General features: G+C 38.4%; 1 protein-coding gene across 7 annotated transcripts; it reads left to right on the top strand.

Moving 5' to 3' along the window:
- The first annotated feature begins 111 nt into the window (after positions 1–111).
- LOC132145292 (protein argonaute-4) lies at positions 112–20,430 on the top strand. 7 transcript variants are annotated; one of them, XM_059556186.1, is made up of 19 exons: positions 112–305; positions 4,157–4,328; positions 4,859–4,979; positions 5,121–5,302; positions 5,413–5,549; positions 5,651–5,785; positions 8,852–8,887; positions 9,941–10,028; positions 10,136–10,283; positions 10,396–10,515; positions 10,651–10,779; positions 14,274–14,422; positions 14,691–14,875; positions 14,948–15,107; positions 15,549–15,864; positions 16,029–16,163; positions 16,888–16,989; positions 17,072–17,271; positions 17,360–20,430. In XM_059556186.1, the coding sequence occupies exons 1-19, from the start codon at positions 287–289 to the stop codon at positions 17,466–17,468; spliced, it is 2,643 nt and encodes an 880-aa protein (XP_059412169.1). In that variant the 5' UTR covers positions 112–286; the 3' UTR covers positions 17,469–20,430. The 7 variants fall into 7 exon arrangements, with proteins under 7 accessions (XP_059412169.1, XP_059412167.1, XP_059412171.1 ...); XM_059556184.1 differs by having other exon boundaries at positions 10,651–10,812; XM_059556188.1 differs by having other exon boundaries at positions 113–305; positions 14,289–14,422.
- The last annotated feature ends 1,978 nt before the right edge of the window (positions 20,431–22,408 follow it).

Here is a 22,408-nt window from a genome sequence, read left to right as displayed (position 1 = left end):
CGCCCAAACCTTTATCATTTTTCCTGTGTGTCAATCATAGACTGTATAAAAACCTGTGTCAATGTGCGCTTCCACCAACCGAATTCCGCGTCTCCGCGCATGCGCACTTACAAATCCCATGGATCTGCTTTAAATCACTCAGAAGACAACGCAGGCAAGCGCTGCACATCTACGCATCCTTCCATTTCTTAAATTAGCCACGTTAAGCTTCGAGATACCGCCCCCAATTTCAGTGTCGGTACGGAGCCGCCAGGCCGGGACAGAGACGGAGAGAGATCCCTCGGCCATGGAAGCGCTCGGACCCGGTAAGTGCTAAAAAAACGAGCCGTTTGACAGCGTAGTACGGGCCGTTGCGCTGCCTCACCAGGGCCCGCGGTAGCGCGCTGTTTAGGCCTCGACGGAAAAAACGAAAACAGTCCCCTATCACGCTACGCCCGCTCGTCAAAACTGTACTAACGACACAAAGCTGTTGATAATCGTACTCCGTCTCGGCGAAGGAGATTTTGGGAAGCCAACAAGTGTTTGTTTATTACTGAATGAGCGTTAAATGGTTCTAGCCCAGTGCGGAAGACAGGACGGCATTGTGTGTGGTGGTGGGGATTTAACCACACGCATCTTTCTTCCGCGTCTGCCATGAACAAGCCTGTATATTACATATCACGTCCTCTGTTTTAAAAGTAAACCATTTTTAATGTTTTTATCGCAGAAGGTTTGATAGCGACGTGTGCACATATCGTAATTAATGTCTTGCGCGAGCTAGAAACGCAAATAGAACGAGAGAGAGCAAGCGAAATAGAACGCTCGCGTGCGGTGTAGTTGATACGGGCGCGGATGTTTTCCCCCCCACCCCAGTCTCTCTCTCTTTTTTTTTTTTTTTTTTTTATTGTTGGCGCTTTGTGTGATCCCCATGTGCGTTTGTTTATGCCTAAATGCTGAACATGCCAGAGGATAACGGTTGATTGGATTTTAAGCGGCAATGTCACGTATTTAAATCCATGAACAGCCAACGACCAACTGTTGGCCAACTATAAGAATGAACTCTCTGACCTCTCACAAATCGGCGTAATTATAATCTTAGACCATGAAGTGCATTAGAATTAAGCGATGTTGGTACAGTTTCAGTTTTTTGATTGCTAGTTCGCTTTGACTTCAAATTGCCGTGCGTTTGTTTTCATATTGTTTGTTAATGCATCAGTGCTTTTGAAAACATCTGATGTATACTGCTTCTCTCAAGTGATGCTTTTCAGTAACCTTGTAGCTCTTCTAGCTCATTAACTTAATTTTATGCAATCTGTATTGTCTATAATTACGTTTGTTTATTGGACAAATGTGAAAGCCTTATAAATTACTCTTAATTAGCACTTTGTTTGAAAGCATGATTTAATAAGGAAATTAATAGGGTGCATGTTGTAACAGATTCTTTTTTTTAAAAAAAAGCAAAAACGACTGTGTTTTGGGAATGTTTGCTTTGTAAATGTAACTTATTTTCTTTAGCTGTGAGGTCAGCCAATGCCAAAGATTTGCCATCAGTGTGTTTGCAAGAATGACAAATGTATGTTGATTGCAGTATTAAACTGTTGTGTAATTCTTAGCTCTGCACAAAGCAATGCATGCTTGTAAACAACTGCCAAACATTGCATTGTTTTTCAATGTTTAGCAGAATGCCCATACTGCTAATAATGTCTGCTTTTCACCATATATTCAATGCCTGATGAAAAATTAAACCCAAATGTGACACATTGAAGGAATGAAAAATGGGTTGAAAACCACAATTCTTTTTGATGTTGTTGCAATCTTACATAAGTTTATTAATTAATAAACTTAAGTATTATTTGGTAATCTACAATTTAAGGGGAAGTATATAAAAGCTCAATAGCCGTATAAGCAGCTTTAGTGTTAGGGGAAATGCATCCTCTTACAGATCTTGATGTATATTGATTGTGGCCGAGTTGTGTGATTCAGTAAGTAGTTAACATGGATCCTGCATATCTTTGTCATGTCTAGCATCCGCTGTGTAATCCAGGTGATCTGCCTGTGTCATGAAACTCAATGTCATTACTGAGTCATCACTTAGTCCAGCTGCCCCTCAGTTTAAGCCTATCATGCCATTTTAGCTCACAGCATGACAGTTTTAGCCTGTTTCCACCCAGTAGAGAGATGGTGAATTCAGGATACAGATTGGAATTTTCCTTTTTCATAGCCAAATTAAAGGAATGATTACATGATCATCTTGTTGACATTCCCGATGCAGCAGAGTAAAAAATGTGACACGTTAATTTTAAAGCCCCCTCGATTTTTGTCACAATTGTCATGTTTAGGGTAGCATAATAGTACTATTCCTTTGCACAATATTCAGATTTTCTGTATGCATAAATAACCCATTATGGTTGTCTAAATCTTTAATTTCTGCTTTATTTGAAGAATTAACCAGAAGAAATTACAGCAAGTGTTATTGTAATTGATTATTTTTTCAGACTGCCAAGTGTTATGACATTTTAAACAACATGGAATTAAAAACCAGTGCTGTTTTCTGTGGGTCTAAAATAGCTCTTAATTGACCCTTCTACAAATTAAGGCCTTAAAAGGTCTTAAATCAGAGTAGAAAGTCTTAAATGTATGAAGTCATGGCATTAAATGTTAAATTAATATCTTCCTTAAGTATTTTTTCCCTCAATACAAATATCTACACTCTCTATCCTGAAATCATGGTACATTTACTTGAGATGCAAATTCATCATGAAGTATTGTTTTCTGATAAATTAAAATTGAGTTTATGCTCAAGACAGAATAAACCTATGTTAATGAGTTATGGAAGTGTTTTATTTTTCTGAGCCAGCTGGCTGATTTTTATTTTTTTTATTTTTTTATCATAAAATCTTTATTTTGATTTTCACATCAGTTCACAAAACAAGACTTCTCTAATGTCATTTTGTAAATGCATCTTGTTTTATGAATCTCATAGAACCTGCTGAAACCCTGTACATCATATATACACACACACATGCATTATATTATATTTATTTATATATATTGTCTATGGTTAACAGTATTTAGTAGATGCTGAAATGGTGTTCCATTTTGAACATACCCTTATACTTCAGATGACTGCTAGACTGTCAGGCAGTTGTTGGATGTTCTGGATCAAATAAGCAATCCAGTGCCTTTTTGTTCATGGATTACTTTACTCCTAATGCGATTTGAAGGCATCAGGATACCACAAAAAGCACAGGCTTGATAATAAGTGCCGTGAGACGAGACCCTGATTACATACTGGAGGCAGTAGCTGCCCACTTTTAGCGATTGTGTCTGACACTTAGTGTGAAGTGTAACAGCTGAGTGGCCTATATAAAGAGTCCTCTTTGTTTTTGATTAATGCAGGTTTTCCAGCCATGTTCATGTTGTAGTTTAGAGAGCTTTGTTGGCATTGAGGAGGGGGAGCCATAGGCAGACAGTATGTGGAAGGGATGAGAGAGCGGTTATAGAGGTTCCCAATTGTTCTTCCTGGTGTTTTGCTTGTTAACTGGAGCGTGTAGGTCTGTGAGGGGCTTAGACCCCTGCAAACCACAGCGGTTTGACAAAAGGGTACATCATATCACTCTGATGGGCCCCAATAGCCATCCATCCCCCTAAAAAACATTTAACATTTTGAAATGAGTGAATGTCTTTTGCATAGTTTGAAGCTGTTCCTGCTTATCAGGATCTATTTAGATTAAATATAGCTAACTTTAAATTGGTCATGTTTTACTATTATAACAAAGTTTTTGATTTGTGATAGCGTCATCCCAGATCGCAGCACCCACCCCCACTTCCCGTATGACCCTGCTGTCGTCTGTCTGCAGTGGACACACAATCTTTTGTCTGTTAGCTTGCGTGGAGCTGCCTGAAGGCGGGACATTAATGATTGGCTATTATTGTTTCTTTTTTTTTTTTTACCCTGTTCGTGGGTTAAGGGTCAAGTCATGTTGCCTTAAGTTGTTTGTATCTCTGTCATTCTGTTCTTCCCTGTTAATCAATCTGAAAACAGGCATTCTCAGTATTGTGGTGTTCCATGAAAGAAAAGGGCACGTCAGTGGATGGTATTTGTCAGATGAGATCTCAGTCAATAGCCACCGTCTTTTGGCTTCATCTAAACAAAATGATTGTTTGTTTCTTCCAGGCCCGCCTGCCCCTCCCTCCCTCTTCCAACCACCACGCCGGCCCGGCTTGGGTACGGTGGGGAAGCCGATTCGCCTGCTGGCCAATCACTTCCAGGTGCAGATCCCCAAGATCGATGTCTACCATTATGACATTGACATCAAGCCTGAAAAGCGACCCCGTCGTGTCAACAGGTGAGTGCAAGCAGATAAGAAATATAGATTTATTATTTGATAATATCCATTTGTACATTCTTAATTGTACAGACGATCATATTTTATTTACACTGCCATTCAATAAATAAGACCCAAGCACCAATGGGAATATGTTTCTTTTGTGGATAGAAGTCTTATGCTCACCAAGGCTGCATATACTTATTTTGTTTTTAATTTAATTACTCCAGTTTTCAGTGTCATGTGATCCCTCAGAAATCATTCTATTATGCTGATTTGGAGCGCAAGAAACATTTATCAATTTTGAAAACAACTTCCTAATGTTTTAGTGGACATTAATAATAAAAAAAAAATTTCGTGATTCTTCGTAGAAATTGTAAATCTTTTGTAACATTATGAATGTCTTTGCGGACATTTAATGATCAATTTCACGCATCCTTGCCGATTAAAATCTTTATTTATAAAAAAAAAAAAAAAAAAAAGTTGAACAGTAGTGTGTGTGTGTATGTTGAGGATGTATTCATGTAAATTTTGGATATTTTATTCTATAGAGAGGTGGTGGATACGATGGTGAGACATTTTAAGATGCAGATCTTTGGGGACAGGCAACCTGGTTATGATGGCAAAAGGAACATGTATACAGCTCATCCGCTACCCATCGGGAGAGACAGGGTAACCAAAGCATGCTCAAGCAGTATTGGGTTTTTCCCAAATGTTTAATAAACACTACAATATCTTTTTTTGTTTGTTTTACTACTTATTGCAAGAAGAAAAGCTCCTTTTAAATCTAGGCGTTCTTGAAATGTGATGCAGGTGGATCTGGAGGTGACATTGCCAGGTGAGGGGAAGGATCAGACCTTCAAGGTGTCTCTGCAGTGGGTGTCAGTGGTGAGTCTGCAGATGCTCCTGGAAGCTCTGTCTGGTCACTTGAATGAGGTCCCGGAGGATTCTGTACAGGCTCTGGATGTCATCACTCGTCACCTGCCCTCAATGCGGTAAGGCGCAGTCTCTGAAATCCTGTTTGCCCATGTTAGTTGTGTAAAATCTATAATTTTTTGTTTATTTTGTGTGTGGGGGCTGACATCTTTCACGCTTTTTGATACAGGTACACTCCAGTAGGTCGTTCCTTCTTCTCACCACCAGAGGGGTATTACCACCCACTGGGAGGAGGGAGGGAGGTTTGGTTTGGTTTCCATCAGTCTGTCCGTCCAGCAATGTGGAACATGATGCTCAACATAGATGGTATATTATATCTTCCTAAATCTTTTCCTTCTATGTGTTTTTGTGCAAGTTATAATATTTCCAACTCTGCCTATTTTTATTTTATTTTCCACACGCTGCAGTTTCAGCTACAGCTTTCTACCGAGCCCAGCCTGTCATTGAGTTCATGTGTGAGGTTCTGGACATACAGAACATAAACGAGCAAACCAAGCCCCTTACAGATTCACAACGTGTCAAGTTCACCAAGGAGATCCGAGGTGAGGAGTGAAGCATGTTGCTGTAAAATGGTTCATAATGTTATTCATCGTAGCTCAAATTTAGTTTACACTACCTATCAAAAGTTTGGAGCTGGTAAGATGCTGCTTATTTTGTTTTTGAGGAGTCTTTTTGCCCACCAAGTCTACATCTCTCGAAATTACAGTAAAATAAGCATTTACTCCTGTGATGGTAAAGCTAAATTTTTAGCAGCCATTACTCCAGAGTTACATGATCCTTCATAAGTTTTCTAATATGATTTAGTGCTAGGGCTGTTGCGATGACCGCAATCTAGTAATACCGCTATATTAACGAACCAATCCCAATCTAGTAATACCGCTATATTAACGAACCAACCCCAGTGTATGACAATTAACTGTGTGGAAAAAAAAAAGTGTTTGCCATCAATTGTTCTAAGATGACAGTGATTATATTTGTCGATGTATCCTTTTTAATTGATCTCTAAAGTGAAACCGCTTCAGTGTTACCCAGGTGATGCACTGATTGATTGAGCTTTGTAAAGTGGCACTCTTATTATTTTAAACACCTTATTTCATTAATGAATTAATTTTTTTTAAGATAATAGTTGACTCGCTCATAAAGACAGTATTCCATAACTATTTAACTTCATTGACTGACTGTCTGGAACATGCAGAGAGCTTATACTGGTGAATTATCAGCGCACGTAAGAAAGCCTCTTGTTCAGTCAGATTCAAGAATCAGAAATAACTGTTATACATATTAGAGATTTTCTTACTATTGGGAAATGAGAAGGTCTGTATTCACAGCGGTGCCCTGGGCACTGATTAAAGGGTTACTCCACCCCATAATGAAAATTGACAATCAATGGGGTACCATGTCTTTCCAAACCTGTAAAAGCTCCATTTGTCTTCGGGACAGCATTTAATATATTTTGGATAAAAACAGGGAGGCTCGTAACTGTCCCATTGACTGCCAAGTAAAATACACCGTCAAGGTCCAGAAAGGTATGAAAGACATTGTCAGAATAGTCCACCTGCCATCAGTGGTTCCATTTTGAAGGGATGAGAATACTTTTTGTATGCAAAGAAAACAAAAATAACGACTTTATTCAACAATTTGTCTCCTCTGCGTCTCTCTGCATCACCGTAGCACCATTTTGGAGAATATCTGCTGATTTGTTTTCTTTATGTACAAAAAGTATTCTCGCTGCTTCATAATGTTATGGTTGAACCACTGATGGCAGGTGGACTATTCTGACAACCTCTTTCACACGTTTCTGGACTTTGACAGTATATTTACTTGGCAGTAAATGGGACAGTCACAAGGCTCCCAGTGTTCATGAAAAATATCTTAAATTGTGTTCCAAAGACGAGCTTTTATGGGTTTGGAACGAAATGGGGGTAAGTGATTAATGACAACATTTTCATTTTGGGTTGGAGTAACCCTTTAAAGGCCCCCCTTGATTGAAATAGTGTTATTTGTTATTCTAAATACTCCCAAACGTGTTTCTTTCCAAACTATATCATGAAATCTCAAATATAAGTAAATGCATTTTACACCATTATAGATGTTAGTTGATCTATTAGGGTGATGGGCCAAGTAGCCTAATGTTAGCTTAATCCAGACGTACTCAAGTTCAGAGGCCCAGCGGGCCACATGTAAACTACATAAAATGAGAGGGGCAACAAATTACATTTTGCATCATCAGGCTTTAAAAATATTTGCAGATTTAGAAATAGTTTATTACTTATCGAAGTCTTCCTTGTCAAATAACACTGAACATAAAAAATGTTTTTTAAAAGTAAAAATCTGGAACAAAAATTGGATTAAAAGATTGTTTTGCTATATTGATGGGGGAAAAAAGTGCATTCATACTCAGAATATTGAACAAACTCAAAATGCTAAAACACTAAATATTCTTGAGCAAATATAGTTCACAAATATCTTTAGAAGTATTTTTACTTATTGAGATATATGTATATGTATATATATATATATATATATATATATATATATATATATATATATATATGTATATGTAAAATGGAGATCACTCTTCTCCCACAATGATTCTGAAAAAAGACACCTAAATTAAATAACCTGTAATTTACTAGATTTTCTTGTAAAGTTAGCTGCTATTTATAAAATACAATATTCAACCAACCAATTAATAAAAAAATAAGTTAAACAAATGATTCAGTGACTCGCTCAAAGAATTCACTTGTTTCATTCCTGAATTAATCAATCTCAACAAATCTCACTTTAAATCACTGGTCTCTGCCTGCTGGCATTACGTTGTAATTGATAGAATCTTTATGTCAAGCATCGTCACTTTCAAAAAGGTGATATTTTTTTTTTTTTTTTTTTTTTTTTTTTTGATTGTATCTCTAGACAGCAGTGTTTATATCCGAACTATAAACTTTTATTCCGGTACTTATTATTTGAATGTTTGTAACACAGAAATAGACTTTGTTAAAGGTGTTTCATATATGTAAACTGCTCTGTCTGGATCAGTGGCAGATTTTAATGTTACGGTGTGATTCAAGGTTTTAATAGACATATAGCTGAATCCTGTCATCTATGAACAAGATTGCATTGGTGATTTGAATCTGTTTGCGATCTGGCTATTTATTTAAAAATCCATCAGTATACGACAGGAAACATATGATGCGACTACGTTACACACAAACCATCTGCCTGAGTAAATTGGACCATGTGAATTTTGACTGCCCAAGTGGTGTAGTAAAATTACAGAGCCTACATACACGCATATATGTGTGTGTGTGTATTGTATGGCATACAATTTGAAAGCATAAGAACTGAAAGTCTGAAATGTCAGTCAGTAATTTTTTATTTTTTTTATTATTATTTTTTTTTTTACACAATGGCATTATGTTAATGCAGGCATTTAGCCTATGAATTTATGAAAATGCATATTTTTTTAAATGAAAGAACCTTAAAGAATGTGGGCTGCTTTTGGTACTTGGATCTCATTATTAAAGCACAAATGAATTCAAGTTTAAGAATACAATGGAAGCAAAAATTTTAAAAATGTCTTTTTTTTTTGTTTTCTCTCTTTTTAACAGCATTTACTTACAATAGTGAAAGACGTCTTCCCTCAGGTAGATTGCATGTTTTCTTGGCTTGCTGGATGTTGGGCTCATGATTGATAATCACGCTGTTTGCTTTCGCCCAGAATGATTTGCTGAAATCAAAAAATGGACTGTAAAGGGTCCTGCTCATTGTGAAGAGAGAGCGACCAGACAGCAGAGGATTCTTCAAGATCTTAAAGCCTCCATCGAACGGCTATTTTCATAAAACAATGATTTGTCTGTAAAGAATGATTATCAATTGTGCTAATGTTAGCTAAATTATAATTTAAATTCAGATTGTGTAGTAAGCTAGCTAACCTTATCTTGATGGCGACCATAGCAGAAGTGGTATCTTCGGTACTCATGAATAATAATATCCCAACAAACTTTTTTTTTTTTGTACAGTGAGCAAGCAGTTCATGCATGCATAAATCCGATAATATTGGATACCATGCTATTGAGCCTCTCAAAATCATAGCAAGGTACATTTCTTCAAAGCGGCAGCCCTATTTAGTGCTCAAAAAATGCTTCTTATTCTGCGTTTACTGCAATTGCAAGATTTCAACTAAATAAAAAATCGTTCACGTTCTTATAGGCTGGGAGTTTTCTGAGAGCTACGACGTGACCGCAGTACCACCTGACTTCAGCAGATTCATTTAAGTGATACGTTTAGGAATTGATAGTGTTGCCGTAGGAAAGCATTAGTCCAAGGACGTGAGCATCTCCGTGTAGAACATTACATGTTGTCAATCTTGAGCCTGTGTTAATTTAGACAGGGCGTGAATGCAGCTTTATTATCAGTGTTGAAAACAGTTGTGCTGCTTAATATTTTTGTGGAAACTGATGTTTTCATAAGAACTATTTTTTTTTTTTTTTTTGTAACTTTTATAAATCTCTTTACTGTTACTTTTGATCAATTTAATAATAATAGTAAATTACATGATAAAAGTATTAATTTATTTTTAAAAAATCTTACCGACCCCAATCTTTTGAACGGTGGTATATGTTGCACCACATCAAGGGCCAAGACTGCTTCAGTTGTGGTTATGAAGTGAATTGCTGAGTTAATATCATTGTGTTTAGGACTGAAAGTGGAGGTCACACACTGCGGCCAGATGAAGAGGAAGTACCGTGTGTGCAATGTCACACGCCGCCCAGCCAGCCATCAGACGTTAGTGCTTTTTACATTTTTGCCAGTGTTTGCAAAATTTGCTGTAAACTATAGTTAAGCTTTTAATTCAATTTTTTTTGTTTACTATATTCTGCACATTTCTACAGATTTCCTTTGCAGCTTGAGAATGGACAAGCTATGGAGTGCACCGTTGCCCAATATTTCAAACAAAAGTACAGCCTGCAGCTCAAATACCCCCACCTGCCCTGCCTCCAAGTGGGACAAGAACAGAAGCACACCTATCTACCCCTTGAGGTAAGCGAGACATGCACATCATATAAAGTGTTTTCCAGGCTTTCACATGTAAAGAAATAAATTTGATTTGACTTGGCACTCGTTGAATACTTTCTTTGTATCCTCCATAAAGGTTTGTAACATAGTGGCAGGACAGCGCTGTATAAAGAAACTAACAGATAACCAGACCTCGACCATGATTAAAGCTACGGCCCGCTCAGCCCCAGACAGACAGGAAGAGATCAGCAGACTGGTGAGTGGCACCTGTTGAAAAATTAGTAAGATAAATGCCAATGGTCAGTATGGCAGCAGTACAAAGAGAAGTCCAGCCTTATAGTTAAAAGAGCCAATCACTTTGTCACCACTAAAACTCCTGTTATTCCTTAAGGTCAAAAGCAACAGCATGGTGGGCGGGCCTGACCCTTACCTGAAAGAGTTTGGCATTGTGGTACACAATGACATGACAGAGGTGACTGGGCGGGTCCTCCCAGCGCCCATGCTTCAGTATGGGGGCCGGGTGAGTACAGACACTGGGAGGGACTGTAGCAGGGTGAGTACTGGGGCTCGGGTGCAGGGTGAGTACGGGTGGGCTGGGAGCAATGGCATGTGTGTATCTGGGTGTGTGTGTGTACGTGTTGTCATGTTATGAGTGGACTAAGCAAAGGAATGATGATCAGACTCCGCTTGGCCAATGCTGTTCAGCATCATCAAAAATATATTTAACATCTCAGGAACTTGAGGAGCTCAATTCTAATGCAATTATATCATTATAATTATGGATGCAATGATAAAAAAAGTCAGAACCATTCCGATAATGAAAATTATGAGTATCTGCTGATACCGATTCAATCCGATACCAGTGCAGTTTTTTTTTTTAATTCAATGTTGAATTTCTGTACTTCTGTGTTGACCTGATTTTCACTATTTTGTGCGTAAAACTCAATCTGCTACATATAGACAACTTCATTTGAATGAAAAATAATAAATGAAAAAATGTATAATCACAATCTATGACAAAAATACTAATATAAACTAGGTTGGTGGATAGTTCAGCAGCAAAATATACTCTATAAAAGTCAAGGGTGCACAATAATTTTATAAAATCTAGTGAAATATTTTATTTATAAATAAAAGTCAGTGTACTGTTTGAGTAAATTAATTACTCCGGGATATTGGTTTATTTGGACTCTGAGTGAATGTCAACCATGTTAAAAAAAGTGAATAAGTTGAATAATTTGTGGATTAATGCTTACTGGAGACAATGTTTCAAAAATGAAATGTTTGAAATGTTTCAAATGAATCAGTCCGATTTGGTGAACTAGTTAAAATCGAACGAATCGTTTACGAACCGCACATCATTAGTACAAAGTGAACAGCTTCAGAACACTTGAAATATAGTGCACAAAAACGTTTTGGTGCTTTATAATATTTCTGTGCCTTTCGTGGGGCTCAACAATAACACAATAGTATATGTACAATATCGGATTTGGGTCTGTCTCGTCTAACAAATACCGTTCTGCAGAAAATGCCTGAGTATCGGATCGATGCATCCCTAATTATATTTACTCCTGTAAACTTCCACACATCTCATTTATTGCTGTTTGCTATTGTTTAAAACTACAACTGTACATAAACATCTCATTTTAACTTCCACAAATTGATGTGGGATGCTACTTGTGTAGAGAAGCCTCTTGTCTTGTTTAAAATTAACCTGCCAGTAGAGTCTTATCTTCATTCCTGTGAAATAACAACCTCTTGAAAGATTGCTCTCTCTTTGCAAACAGTACCAGTTGTTTTGGTTAATTTGGAGAAACCGTTGCATGTAAAGAGATCTGCAACCTCATGTCTTTGTTTATAAATTCTTAATTACTGTCACTAACTTATACTGTGCACTAAGTAACAGTGCAGTCAATACTATCACTGTAATTTGTTAATGAGCTCAACTGCAAATTGGATTACTATGATCTATAACCGCTTGTTATGTGTGCTTTTAATCTTAATGTTTTCATCTGCTCTAGTCTTTAGGGCCTTCATTTTATATTATATTGCTGGGCAACGATTAAAATTTGTAATCGCAATTAATCACATTATTTTCTGCGATTAATCACATTGTTAGGCACAAAACTAATAATGCATTCAAAAGTAGTGTATTCTGCACCTTTTTTTTTTCCCCATTTAAAATTAGGCCTACTGCTATGTGAATAAAAGTGTAATAACATGGTTTGCAAGCACTTTAAATATTTTAACTGCTACTATGTAACAGGAACACCTCTCTAAAAAGCCCCTTATTTGTTTATTGTAGCCTAAATCTCAACTTATAACATTAATGTAATTAAATTAAATATAAAACAAGATGTTTGTCACTGCCATGATATTAATGTTTTTGTAGAAAATATTTTATAGTTTGTTATAGAAAAACAAGTTATGCTCAGAGTCCAGGACCTCGATCATAACATTATAACAGGCACCTTCCTATTAGAGACCTGCACGATCGCGGGACACTTCGCAGCAGATGATACAGATGATACCACTTGATGGGCGGGTAGAGACTCGTGTGTGCAGGATGTGGGAGAATAATTAGTGTGTGCTCACAGTAGGCAATCTTAACCATGCCGGAGCATGTTTGACCCCTAAAGCATGGTTCATTTGACTACTGTGATCATTCCGTTTAGCAGTCCCTGGCTAGGTTGGAAGAGGTGGGCAAGAGCGCAGTTCAGTTATATGTAGATCCTTGAATGTTAAGGCCCCGATATATTTCAAACGAAATCAAAGAACGAATTGATATGACGTCATTTCGAACAAAACCAGTTTAATATAATAAATGAACACTAATAAAATAAATTAACAAACTGACTCCCTTTTTTTCCACATCATGCTAAAGAGACATTCACACTTCCCATAAAGGACTGATTATTTAATCATTATTCTTTTGTTTATAATATTCTGACCATTGGTGCCTGTCTCACACCTAGATTGCTTGCACTTCATCATTTCATAGTTGTTGTGTTTGGGGGATATGTGCAAGTGTGGCGAGTCATGTTTACATTAATCTACACCCCACCTCCAGCAGTGCAGGGGTGTCAGAATGTTCGGAAAACCATATAGCGTCGATAATTGCATGAACATTTCTGAGTGATAAATCTGTAAAGCCATATATTGTAAGAGGGATGTGTGTTACCGACTCAAAATAATAAACCACAAAGTTAACAAAACGATACACTCCACTGTGTTGAGCGAGAGCGCTTCTCTGCTGTCTTCAAGTGCTATTGAAAATGTCCTATTTCCAAAATGGTCATGATTACGAGCTTGTTGCATTCTTTTCTGTTAAATGAAAGTGGACAGTGGTTTGTGAATGTTGATGCTTAGCCTAAATAATTTGATAAGGAGCATCCCCTCCTGTGACCCATGATTTGCCTGTAGGCCTATGTGTTGTCAGACAGAGCCAGTGAGCAACAGACTTTAATAATAATAAAAAAAAAAATTGTGTTAACGGGCAATAAAATAAATAATTGTTGGCATTAATCAATTGTGTTAACTTGCCCAGCCCTAATTATATTATATTATATTGTATTATACAAATGTAATAAAATACAGTAATTTTTTTTTTTTTCATTTTGTTTAAACGTTTAATTTATTATTATTGTGGAGCTTTTGTGGAATATTTCATAAGCCCTGAACACTAGAGCATTATTTTTTTCTATTAAATTCAAATAACCCCTGTATTGATGCATTCCTCCTTGAATAAATGATTTGTGTTATTGCATTAATTTACTTGCTTCATGTTTAACCTTTACAGCTAATTTGTATGGCAGTTTTAGACTAAGTTTTTTTAATACTGAAATGATGTGTGTTTAATTAATGGGGAGGTTGGTAGTGGGTCTTTTCTGCATGGTCTGCTTTGTGCTATTAGCCCAGGCCTGTTAGAGTTGGGTGGGTATGGGGTTGGCAGTGGAGGGTATTGGGTAGAGCGTGTATCTCGTGATCAGAACGAAGGATTCACTAAGAGTGTAGGGACTCTCTCCCCAGAACAAGACGCTGGCTACACCCAACCAGGGTGTCTGGGACATGAGGGGAAAGCAGTTTTATGCGGGTATAGAGATCAAAGTGTGGGCCGTGGCCTGCTTCGCCCCTCAGAAACAATGCAGAGAGGATTTGCTCAAGTAAGGATTGCTCAACTTTTTTTTTTTTTTTTTTTTACATTTAATTGTATAATTTTTCTAGAAGTCTGTTTTAGTATATTTAAAAGATGCATAATTAAGTTATTTTAATTAAAAGACTTATTCTAAACCTTTCATGTTGAATTTTTTTTTTATATCTGTTTGTTTGACAAAGTTTTGACGGATTTAATTCTTAAAGCTTTTTCAAACATTTTTCAAAACCAGAAGTGCATGATTAAATATTCTTTTTTGTGTGTGTGTCTGTTTGAAGGAGTTTCACTGACCAGCTGCGCAAGATATCCAAGGATGCAGGGATGCCCATCCAAGGCCAGCCCTGCTTCTGCAAGTACGCCCAGGGGGCAGACAGCGTGGAGCCAATGTTCAAGCATCTCAAAATGTCTTATGTGGGACTACAGCTTATTGTGGTTATTCTACCTGGGAAAACACCAGTCTATGGTAAAGAGAGCTCCTTTAATGATGAAGCGCAACAATAGTCTGTGATACTGAAGTGGTTTTGTGCCTCTCCAGCGGAAGTGAAGCGTGTGGGAGATACTCTGTTAGGAATGGCCACTCAGTGCGTTCAGGTGAAGAATGTGGTGAAGACGTCCCCTCAGACGCTGTCCAATCTCTGTCTGAAGATCAACGCCAAACTAGGGGGCATCAACAATGTGCTGGTTCCACATCAGAGGTGGGTTTTGGACTAGGGATGGTTTATGATGAGGTGAGAGTATGTATGTGTATATGTACATATATCAATTACAAACAGTAAGTATTCATCATTTACCATGAAATGTGCTACATATTTTGCCAAAAATGCATTTAACATAAAGGCTTCAAATAAAGTTCTACCAAAAGATTTAGATATCCTCTTTAGTTCAGGAGTTTTTTGTCATTGTGATTTCAGATTGTAATGTCAAATCTACATGATTAGTCTGGGCTCCAAACAATGCTTACATAAATAGTTCATTTTTAATCCACTCAGAAATAATCACCATGTCACCTAGCAACAGGACTGACAATTCTAGGCAATTTTAAAGAGCTTTAATGCATTGTCAACCTAGAAATTCCTTCAACATAGAAATTAAATGAACTAAATTGTTCTTTCATATGTCTGTTTGCTTTCCATCAGGCCCTCTGTGTTCCAGCAGCCAGTCATCTTCTTGGGGGCCGATGTCACTCACCCACCTGCAGGTGATGGGAAGAAACCGTCCATTGCGGCTGTGGTGGGTAGCATGGATGGGCACCCCAGCCGCTATTGTGCCACCGTGCGAGTGCAAACCTCACGCCAGGACCTGTCCCAGGAACAGTTCTTCAGCCAGGAAGTCATCCAGGATCTCACCAACATGGTGCGAGAGCTCCTCATTCAGTTCTACAAGTCTACCCGATTCAAGCCCACACGCATCATCTACTACCGCGGAGGAGTCTCTGAGGGCCAGATGAAGCAGGTGAGTCATCCGGAGGAGATGCATTGACTCGGACTGCTGCTGCATTGATGATATTGGAAAGCTGATTTCAGTTGAATGAAATGAAATAAAATGTGATTTTGAGATGGAGAAATTACATGTTTAGTTTTTCTTCTTCATTAAGTATGGTTCACTGTCTTGTGCAGGTTGCCTGGCCAGAACTGATCGCCATCAGGAAAGCTTGCATCAGTCTAGAAGAGGACTACAGACCAGGAATCACTTACATTGTAGTGCAGAAACGTCACCACACTCGACTCTTTTGTTCTGACAAAGCAGAGAGAGTAAGTCTTGTGTATTTTTATTTTTTGGAAATCTACTGTAAATTTGATCAAATACAGTAACATTTTCAGCAACCATTTCCTTAGTCTTCAGTGTCATGTTTATTCTATCATTCTAATATGCTGATTTGCTGCTCAACAAATCATTATCAATGTTAAAAACAGTTGAACTGCTTAATTTTTTTGCAAAATGTTTTTTTCAGGATTCTTTGCTTTAATAGAAAGTTTCACAAACTGCATGAAAAATATATATAAAAAAAAACTTACCCCCACTCTTTCGAACAGTAGTGTATGATTACATATTTCCTCATTCTTACTCTAAACACTGTACATGGATAAGCTTAAACGCTTTTTTGGAGAACTGTTTAACTGTTTAATAAGACTGCTTCAGAGTATTTTTGCTTGTTTTCCATCCTTTAAACTGCCTCACCTTTGGTTAAAACAAAAACTGTGGTTTGTTTCTAACGGTCTAAGTGGGCGGTTCACAGTAAGATTATGCATAGTAGACTGTGCAGAGCCAGACATTTGCTCAATGTTTAAAGTACTGGTGTATGTGAGGCAAACTATGAGATTTCGATGTGGATGGACAACCTACAGCAACGCACCTGTTATATAAACAAAGCATCACAAAATCTTGTTTTATGGGACATTGTGTCAATCTTAAAATCAACATGAATGATTCATCGTGTTCTCTTCTAAATCCTGTATACAAATTTCTTTGACTCAGGTCGGGAAGAGTGGCAATGTCCCAGCAGGCACTACAGTGGACAGCACCATTACACACCCCTCAGAGTTTGACTTCTACCTGTGCAGCCATGCTGGTATCCAGGTGAGTCACAGCCCAGTTGCTTATTAGTTAATTTATCTGTTTGTCAGTTCAAGATTCACACATTTGCATTTCCTTCCCACAGGGCACAAGCCGTCCCTCTCACTATCACGTCTTGTGGGATGACAACTGTTTCACAGCCGACGAACTGCAGCTGTTGACTTACCAGCTCTGCCACACCTACGTGCGCTGCACCCGCTCCGTCTCTATCCCCGCACCAGCTTACTACGCCCGGCTTGTGGCATTCCGTGCCCGCTACCACTTAGTGGACAAAGACCATGACAGGTTATTAGCATATATTTATTACCTGGGACATTCTTATAAATTTAACAAATTAATTTGAATGCTTTCTGTATCATTTTTCTGTGTGCAGTGCTGAGGGCAGTCACGTATCAGGACAGAGTAATGGCCGAGACCCTCAGGCCTTGGCTAAGGCGGTCCAGATTCACTATGATACCCAGCACACTATGTACTTCGCCTGACGTCAACCAGCAGGAGACGCACTTCTACACTCCCTCTTCAATCTGTCTCTCTCTCTTTCTCTTCCTGTTTCTCTCTATCGCGTCTTCGTCTGCAGCAAAGCAGTTCTGAAGCCAGGGGGCCATCTGTCAGTCCAGTCGAAATTGGTCGGCCTCAGAAGAACCAACCTCTACCAGCAGTCCTGCACTGAGAGGCTTTTGGCCTCCAATGCACAGAGAGAGAAAAAATCAAATTGAGCCATTTTTAACCTTTCATTTTTGTTTTGATTTTGAATGTCTTTTTAATTTGTAATGTACACTGAGTGTGAGCAAACCTGCGCCATTGGTCAGGGCAGCTCTGGCTCTCTCAGCTAAGCTGGACTCTGTCTACTTTTACCTCAAGCCGCCATCGGCTGAATCTTGTCAAGTCTTTTGGGGCGGGTGGGGTGGATCTTGCATGTCGGGGTGGGTGGGGGTTGACTTGGATAGATTTGTTTCTCTCCTTTTTATGGTCGTATTTGGACTCCCTCCTCTCAGTCTTTTACAAACGAGGTGACCTGGGTATACATACCCATTACCCGCTCCCATTTTGTGTGCTCGTGTGGATGTGCGTGAGTGTGTCTGTGTGTGAATGTGGGTTCATGTCTCATGGCAGGCCACTGAATTGTAAAGGGAAATCTAGGAGCAAACTGCTGTAAATGCCTCTTCTTTTTTTATATTAACACACACATAGATATAAAAAAAATATATAAATATCTACAGCTCTATAAGCATATTCCACTTAATGATCTAACAGGCTTTCATAAGCTGATGGTTTTGTGTAGCAGTAGCATTACCCATAGTCTCCTCTGTGACTGTTGGGGTTGTCGGACCTGGGCAAACAGGGCTTGGTGCAGGTGCCATTCTTCCTGTGGCAAGACCGGAAATGCAGGTCTTATTCAGATAGTTATTTTAGAGGGTTGAAAGGTATGGCCATTGCACAGTTCCAGACGTAGCACAAACGTGCCGTCTGAGAGGCTAGGCTTGCAACAAACGGCACTCTCCCTTCTTTTATGCATTTATACATAAGATTCAAATCAGATTTGTAAGAGTTTAATATAAATGTTTTTTTTTGTGGTAAACTTTAACAGTTTGTTAGAGTAGATAATCGTTGTTCTCGTCGGTCCTATTGTTGATATTTGTTGATATCAGTTTTCTGCAAATCTGTCTCAAAATTAATTGATCCTGGAGTCATTGTGGTTGTTAACGGAGTTTTTTTTTTTTTTTTTAAATGCAGCTTAATTTCTTGTAACGTTGTGGCAATGGTAACAAGGGCACAAAATGCTTTTGTTTGTCCACTTAATCTTTTTTTTTTGTTTGTTTTAACTGATCAAATATTGAGTTTTAGCTCATTTCTGTACCAAGTTAATGGGGGGGAAAAAGTGGAGTGACAAATCGGAACTTTTTTGGGGGAAATCTTAGCAATGTTCCGCAGTTATATGAATTTTACACTTAAATTGTGTTTTACTTCTGTGTGTGTATATGAACTTGAATCTATAATATAAATCTGAATGAATTTTCTCTTGCGTATTAAAAATAGGACACCATACATTAAGACACACGAGCATAAGCACTGCCTTTGGACTGAACAGCAACGATGGTGCAGTCTGAAGGATCTCCAGCGTGCACGCCTTGTCGGGGGGCCGCTCTGCAAAAACCCTTTTGTAATAAACCATCCGTAAAGCAGCAGGTTTGCTATGAATGAGTTTGAGCACCAAACTGTCGTTGGCGTGGACGCTGGTCCCATGAAAGAAGAACAGGGAGTGGGCAAGGGCATCACATGCAATAAATTGAATTTACACGTTGAATGCTAAATGGGTTACTCGATGTCACAGCTTCCAGAGAATAACACATTTAAGTGTTAGGCATCTTTTTAGGCATTTTCACTAAATTGTTACATGACATTTAATTCCAGTTTGTATCATGATATCATTGCAAAGCAATATAACCCAAAATCTAGAACAATTTAAAAGCTGTAATCCTTTTTTGTCGATGTGGCTGTTTGTTGGATTCCTATTGCCATTTGTGTTTATGTACTTATTTTGCTTGTATCAATCAGTGGGAATGTGCATATGGTGGACTAGCTCTTTAGGCTATGTGGAAAATTTTCTAATTTAAACCGTGCTCGCCTGCATGCCAGAGTATTGTTCTAACCTCTTATAAAATATTTATTATGGCGCAGTTTTTTTTTTCTTGAGTAAATTAATACAGTGAGACCGTTTTGAGTAGCGATTGTTGTCCGGTCTCTTTTACAGGATTTAAAAATTCTCCAAAAATGTCAGTAACTTAGGGATAGAATCGGGGGCTGAAGGGGTGCGGTTGTCGGTCTTTGGGAGCTCCAACTCAAACGAGGTACTTTCTTCAATCACTGGGCCACTTAGACTGACTTCCTCACCCTTTCTTTCCGTCCTCATGCCGAAGAGGGGCCCTTTTACCCACTGTCTTGTTCCTTCTCTGTTCTCGGGCTCTCCAGTGCTGTGGCGCCGCCCTGGTGGCACCTCCACACATGCATTTCCTCTCTGCATGTGGTTGGCCCCAAGGGTCCACTGTACAAGGATTACCTCTTTAAACTTTTTTTTAAACCGTTCTCTGTCCCGATTTAAAGAGAGCATGAATTTTTTTTTTTATTCCTAATTGATTATATATGGCTTTGTTATTTGAAAAATGTGTATTGTAATTTAAGTTTTTGTTTCTCTTACTGGTGTGTAGCTTTTTTGTGCTGTTCTGAGCTGTGTGACCCGTCCGATAGCAATAGGGGCACTCTCTTTGACCTGCTGGGGAAGGCTCAGGACTCCTGTAGCTTCTCCTATCCGAGTGCCCCGTCAGTTGCTGTACTGCTTTGTGACATTTTTACCCCCCCCCCCACACACACTTTTTTTTAGCCTGCAGGGAATATTTGTGTTATTGTGCAAAGTAATAAATTGGTATTTTATGCCTATAACACACACCTCTGTCTCCTGTCATTATTGAGGTTCAAGAAAGGAAACCTTAAAGTCAGATTTTTGTGAATTTTATTGTACAGATATTAATCATTTTACAATCTTTAAAGTGTGTGTGTGTGTATATGTGTATGGAATGTTTTTAGAAATAGCTTACATTTAAAACCACTAGATGGCTACACTTACTTAGATCTACAAGGTAAACAACTTCACTGTTGTGATGCAGCACTATCCAGCTTAAATAGTTTTCCTTGCTAAATGTTTATGAATGTATTTCATATATTGATGTATTAATGGAACAGAACAACATTTAAATTCCCAGAAAATCTTGGCAGCTTTGGTCACCATTGATGTTTATCACATGGTAAAGTTCAGCTTGGATGCTCTACTTCAAACAACAACTTTTGTGTTCCACAGTAAATAGTAATTTATTAAGATTAAAATGAGGACACCCCCCCCCCCACACCCACAATTTATTTATTTATTTTTGAAAGTCATTCGTGAAGTGTATATACTAATGGATACTTACAGATCAGCTGTTGATATTAAGGTGTTCACATTTCTTTATTCTACAGTTTGCCTTTTTAAAAGCTGCATTCTTGTATGAATTCTACTTGAGCTTCATTGTGGGCCATCAGTCATTCGTCTGCTCTCTCTCTTTTGTGTACCCACTCTCTCATTTACTATGTCCTGTGCTGTTGTCATGACCACTGTTGCCAAGGAGAGGCAGCCACAAGAGAAAGGAAACTAAAGCCAGAGATCTTGTAGCCGTAATATTTAATTCATCACCTCAGACGCTAACGTTTGCATGTTATTGAGCAGAATGAAACAAAGGAACCGAGCAAAACGACAAAAAAACAAACAAAAACCATCCTTTGGAAACAACTTAGTAGTTGCTTAATTCTCTTAATGTAAGTTACAGTTTATATAGACCAAAAATAAATACATTTACAACACCATCGATTCCTCTTTAATCACCTTGCAAGGTAACCTTACATTGCTGTGATCGGATCATTTGTACCTTTTGTAAAATATCCCTTTACAACTTGACAGCCATGTAAATTTGCACTTCTGCCTAAAATGCTGTTACACTAAGAGTGCTTTTGAGAAGACGTGCATTACTGATGTTCTCCATCACAAAAAATGGACAAGCATACTGTTTCAGAGTGTGAGAATTTGGTGTTAGTCATCAGTCACCCTCAGAAATGCCCACAACCACAAACATCCTCACAAGCCTACTCTTTTAAAGCAATTTCTTTGTCTCATTAGGGGAATGGCAAACACTCTTTTGTATTGGCCTTTCAAAAGCAATGAATGCTTTGAGATGTATCATTGATGGCCCCTAGATTGTCTTTGTGTTAACTGATCCACTAGCAGACACCACTCTTGCCCTCCATCCTCTGTCTCACTCCATCTCCCTTTATATCCTGTCATCCACTTTTTTTCTTTCAGGATGAGAGTGGCTTTGCTCAACAGTGTTTCTAAAGATTGATGAGACTAGCACACTTGAAACACCTGTAAGGGTTATCGTGTCGCCCAATAAGCAATCTGTACTCTGACAGAAACCAACCAACCCGTGAAGGTTTTGTTGCAGGGATGAGGACATTGCTTTTGTCTTTGCCTATGTGGCCTGAAGCACAGCACCCTTTTTTGTGTCTGCTCTTGATATGACGAGCATCCAACCTAAAGAGCTTAAGAGGACAACGTATTTACTTTTGGCTTCTATCCGCACAAGTGTCACATCTGAAGAACTTTTCTTTTAACTTCACACGAAACTATTGGATAATTTACGAGGGCCTTTGCCATCATTCAGACTCTTGTTTAGGTTCTGTTTGACGTTTGTGTGGTGCTTGGAAGTAATGCATCTTTGACAGCCACTGCATCCACGTCACAGTATCAAATTCAATTGGTGTGACCTGTTCGGGTAAGGCAACACCGGACTGGGTAGCAACAGAGACACATGTCCCAGTGATAAGAGCAGATCTT

Source organism: Carassius carassius, chromosome 8 (genome assembly GCF_963082965.1).
Source record: "Carassius carassius chromosome 8, fCarCar2.1, whole genome shotgun sequence".
Lineage (NCBI taxonomy): Eukaryota > Metazoa > Chordata > Actinopteri > Cypriniformes > Cyprinidae > Carassius > Carassius carassius.
Note: the sequence above shows the minus strand (reverse complement) of the source record. Positions and strands in the feature narration are given on the sequence as shown.

Bases quoted from the DNA above. Each gene is read 5' to 3' on its own strand.
- LOC132145292 (XM_059556184.1), top strand. The intron at 15,865-16,028 runs GTGAGTCATCCG...TGTCTTGTGCAG, and splicing joins CTGAGGGCCAGATGAAGCAG to GTTGCCTGGCCAGAACTGAT. The intron at 17,272-17,359 runs GTTATTAGCATA...TTCTGTGTGCAG, and splicing joins GTGGACAAAGACCATGACAG to TGCTGAGGGCAGTCACGTAT.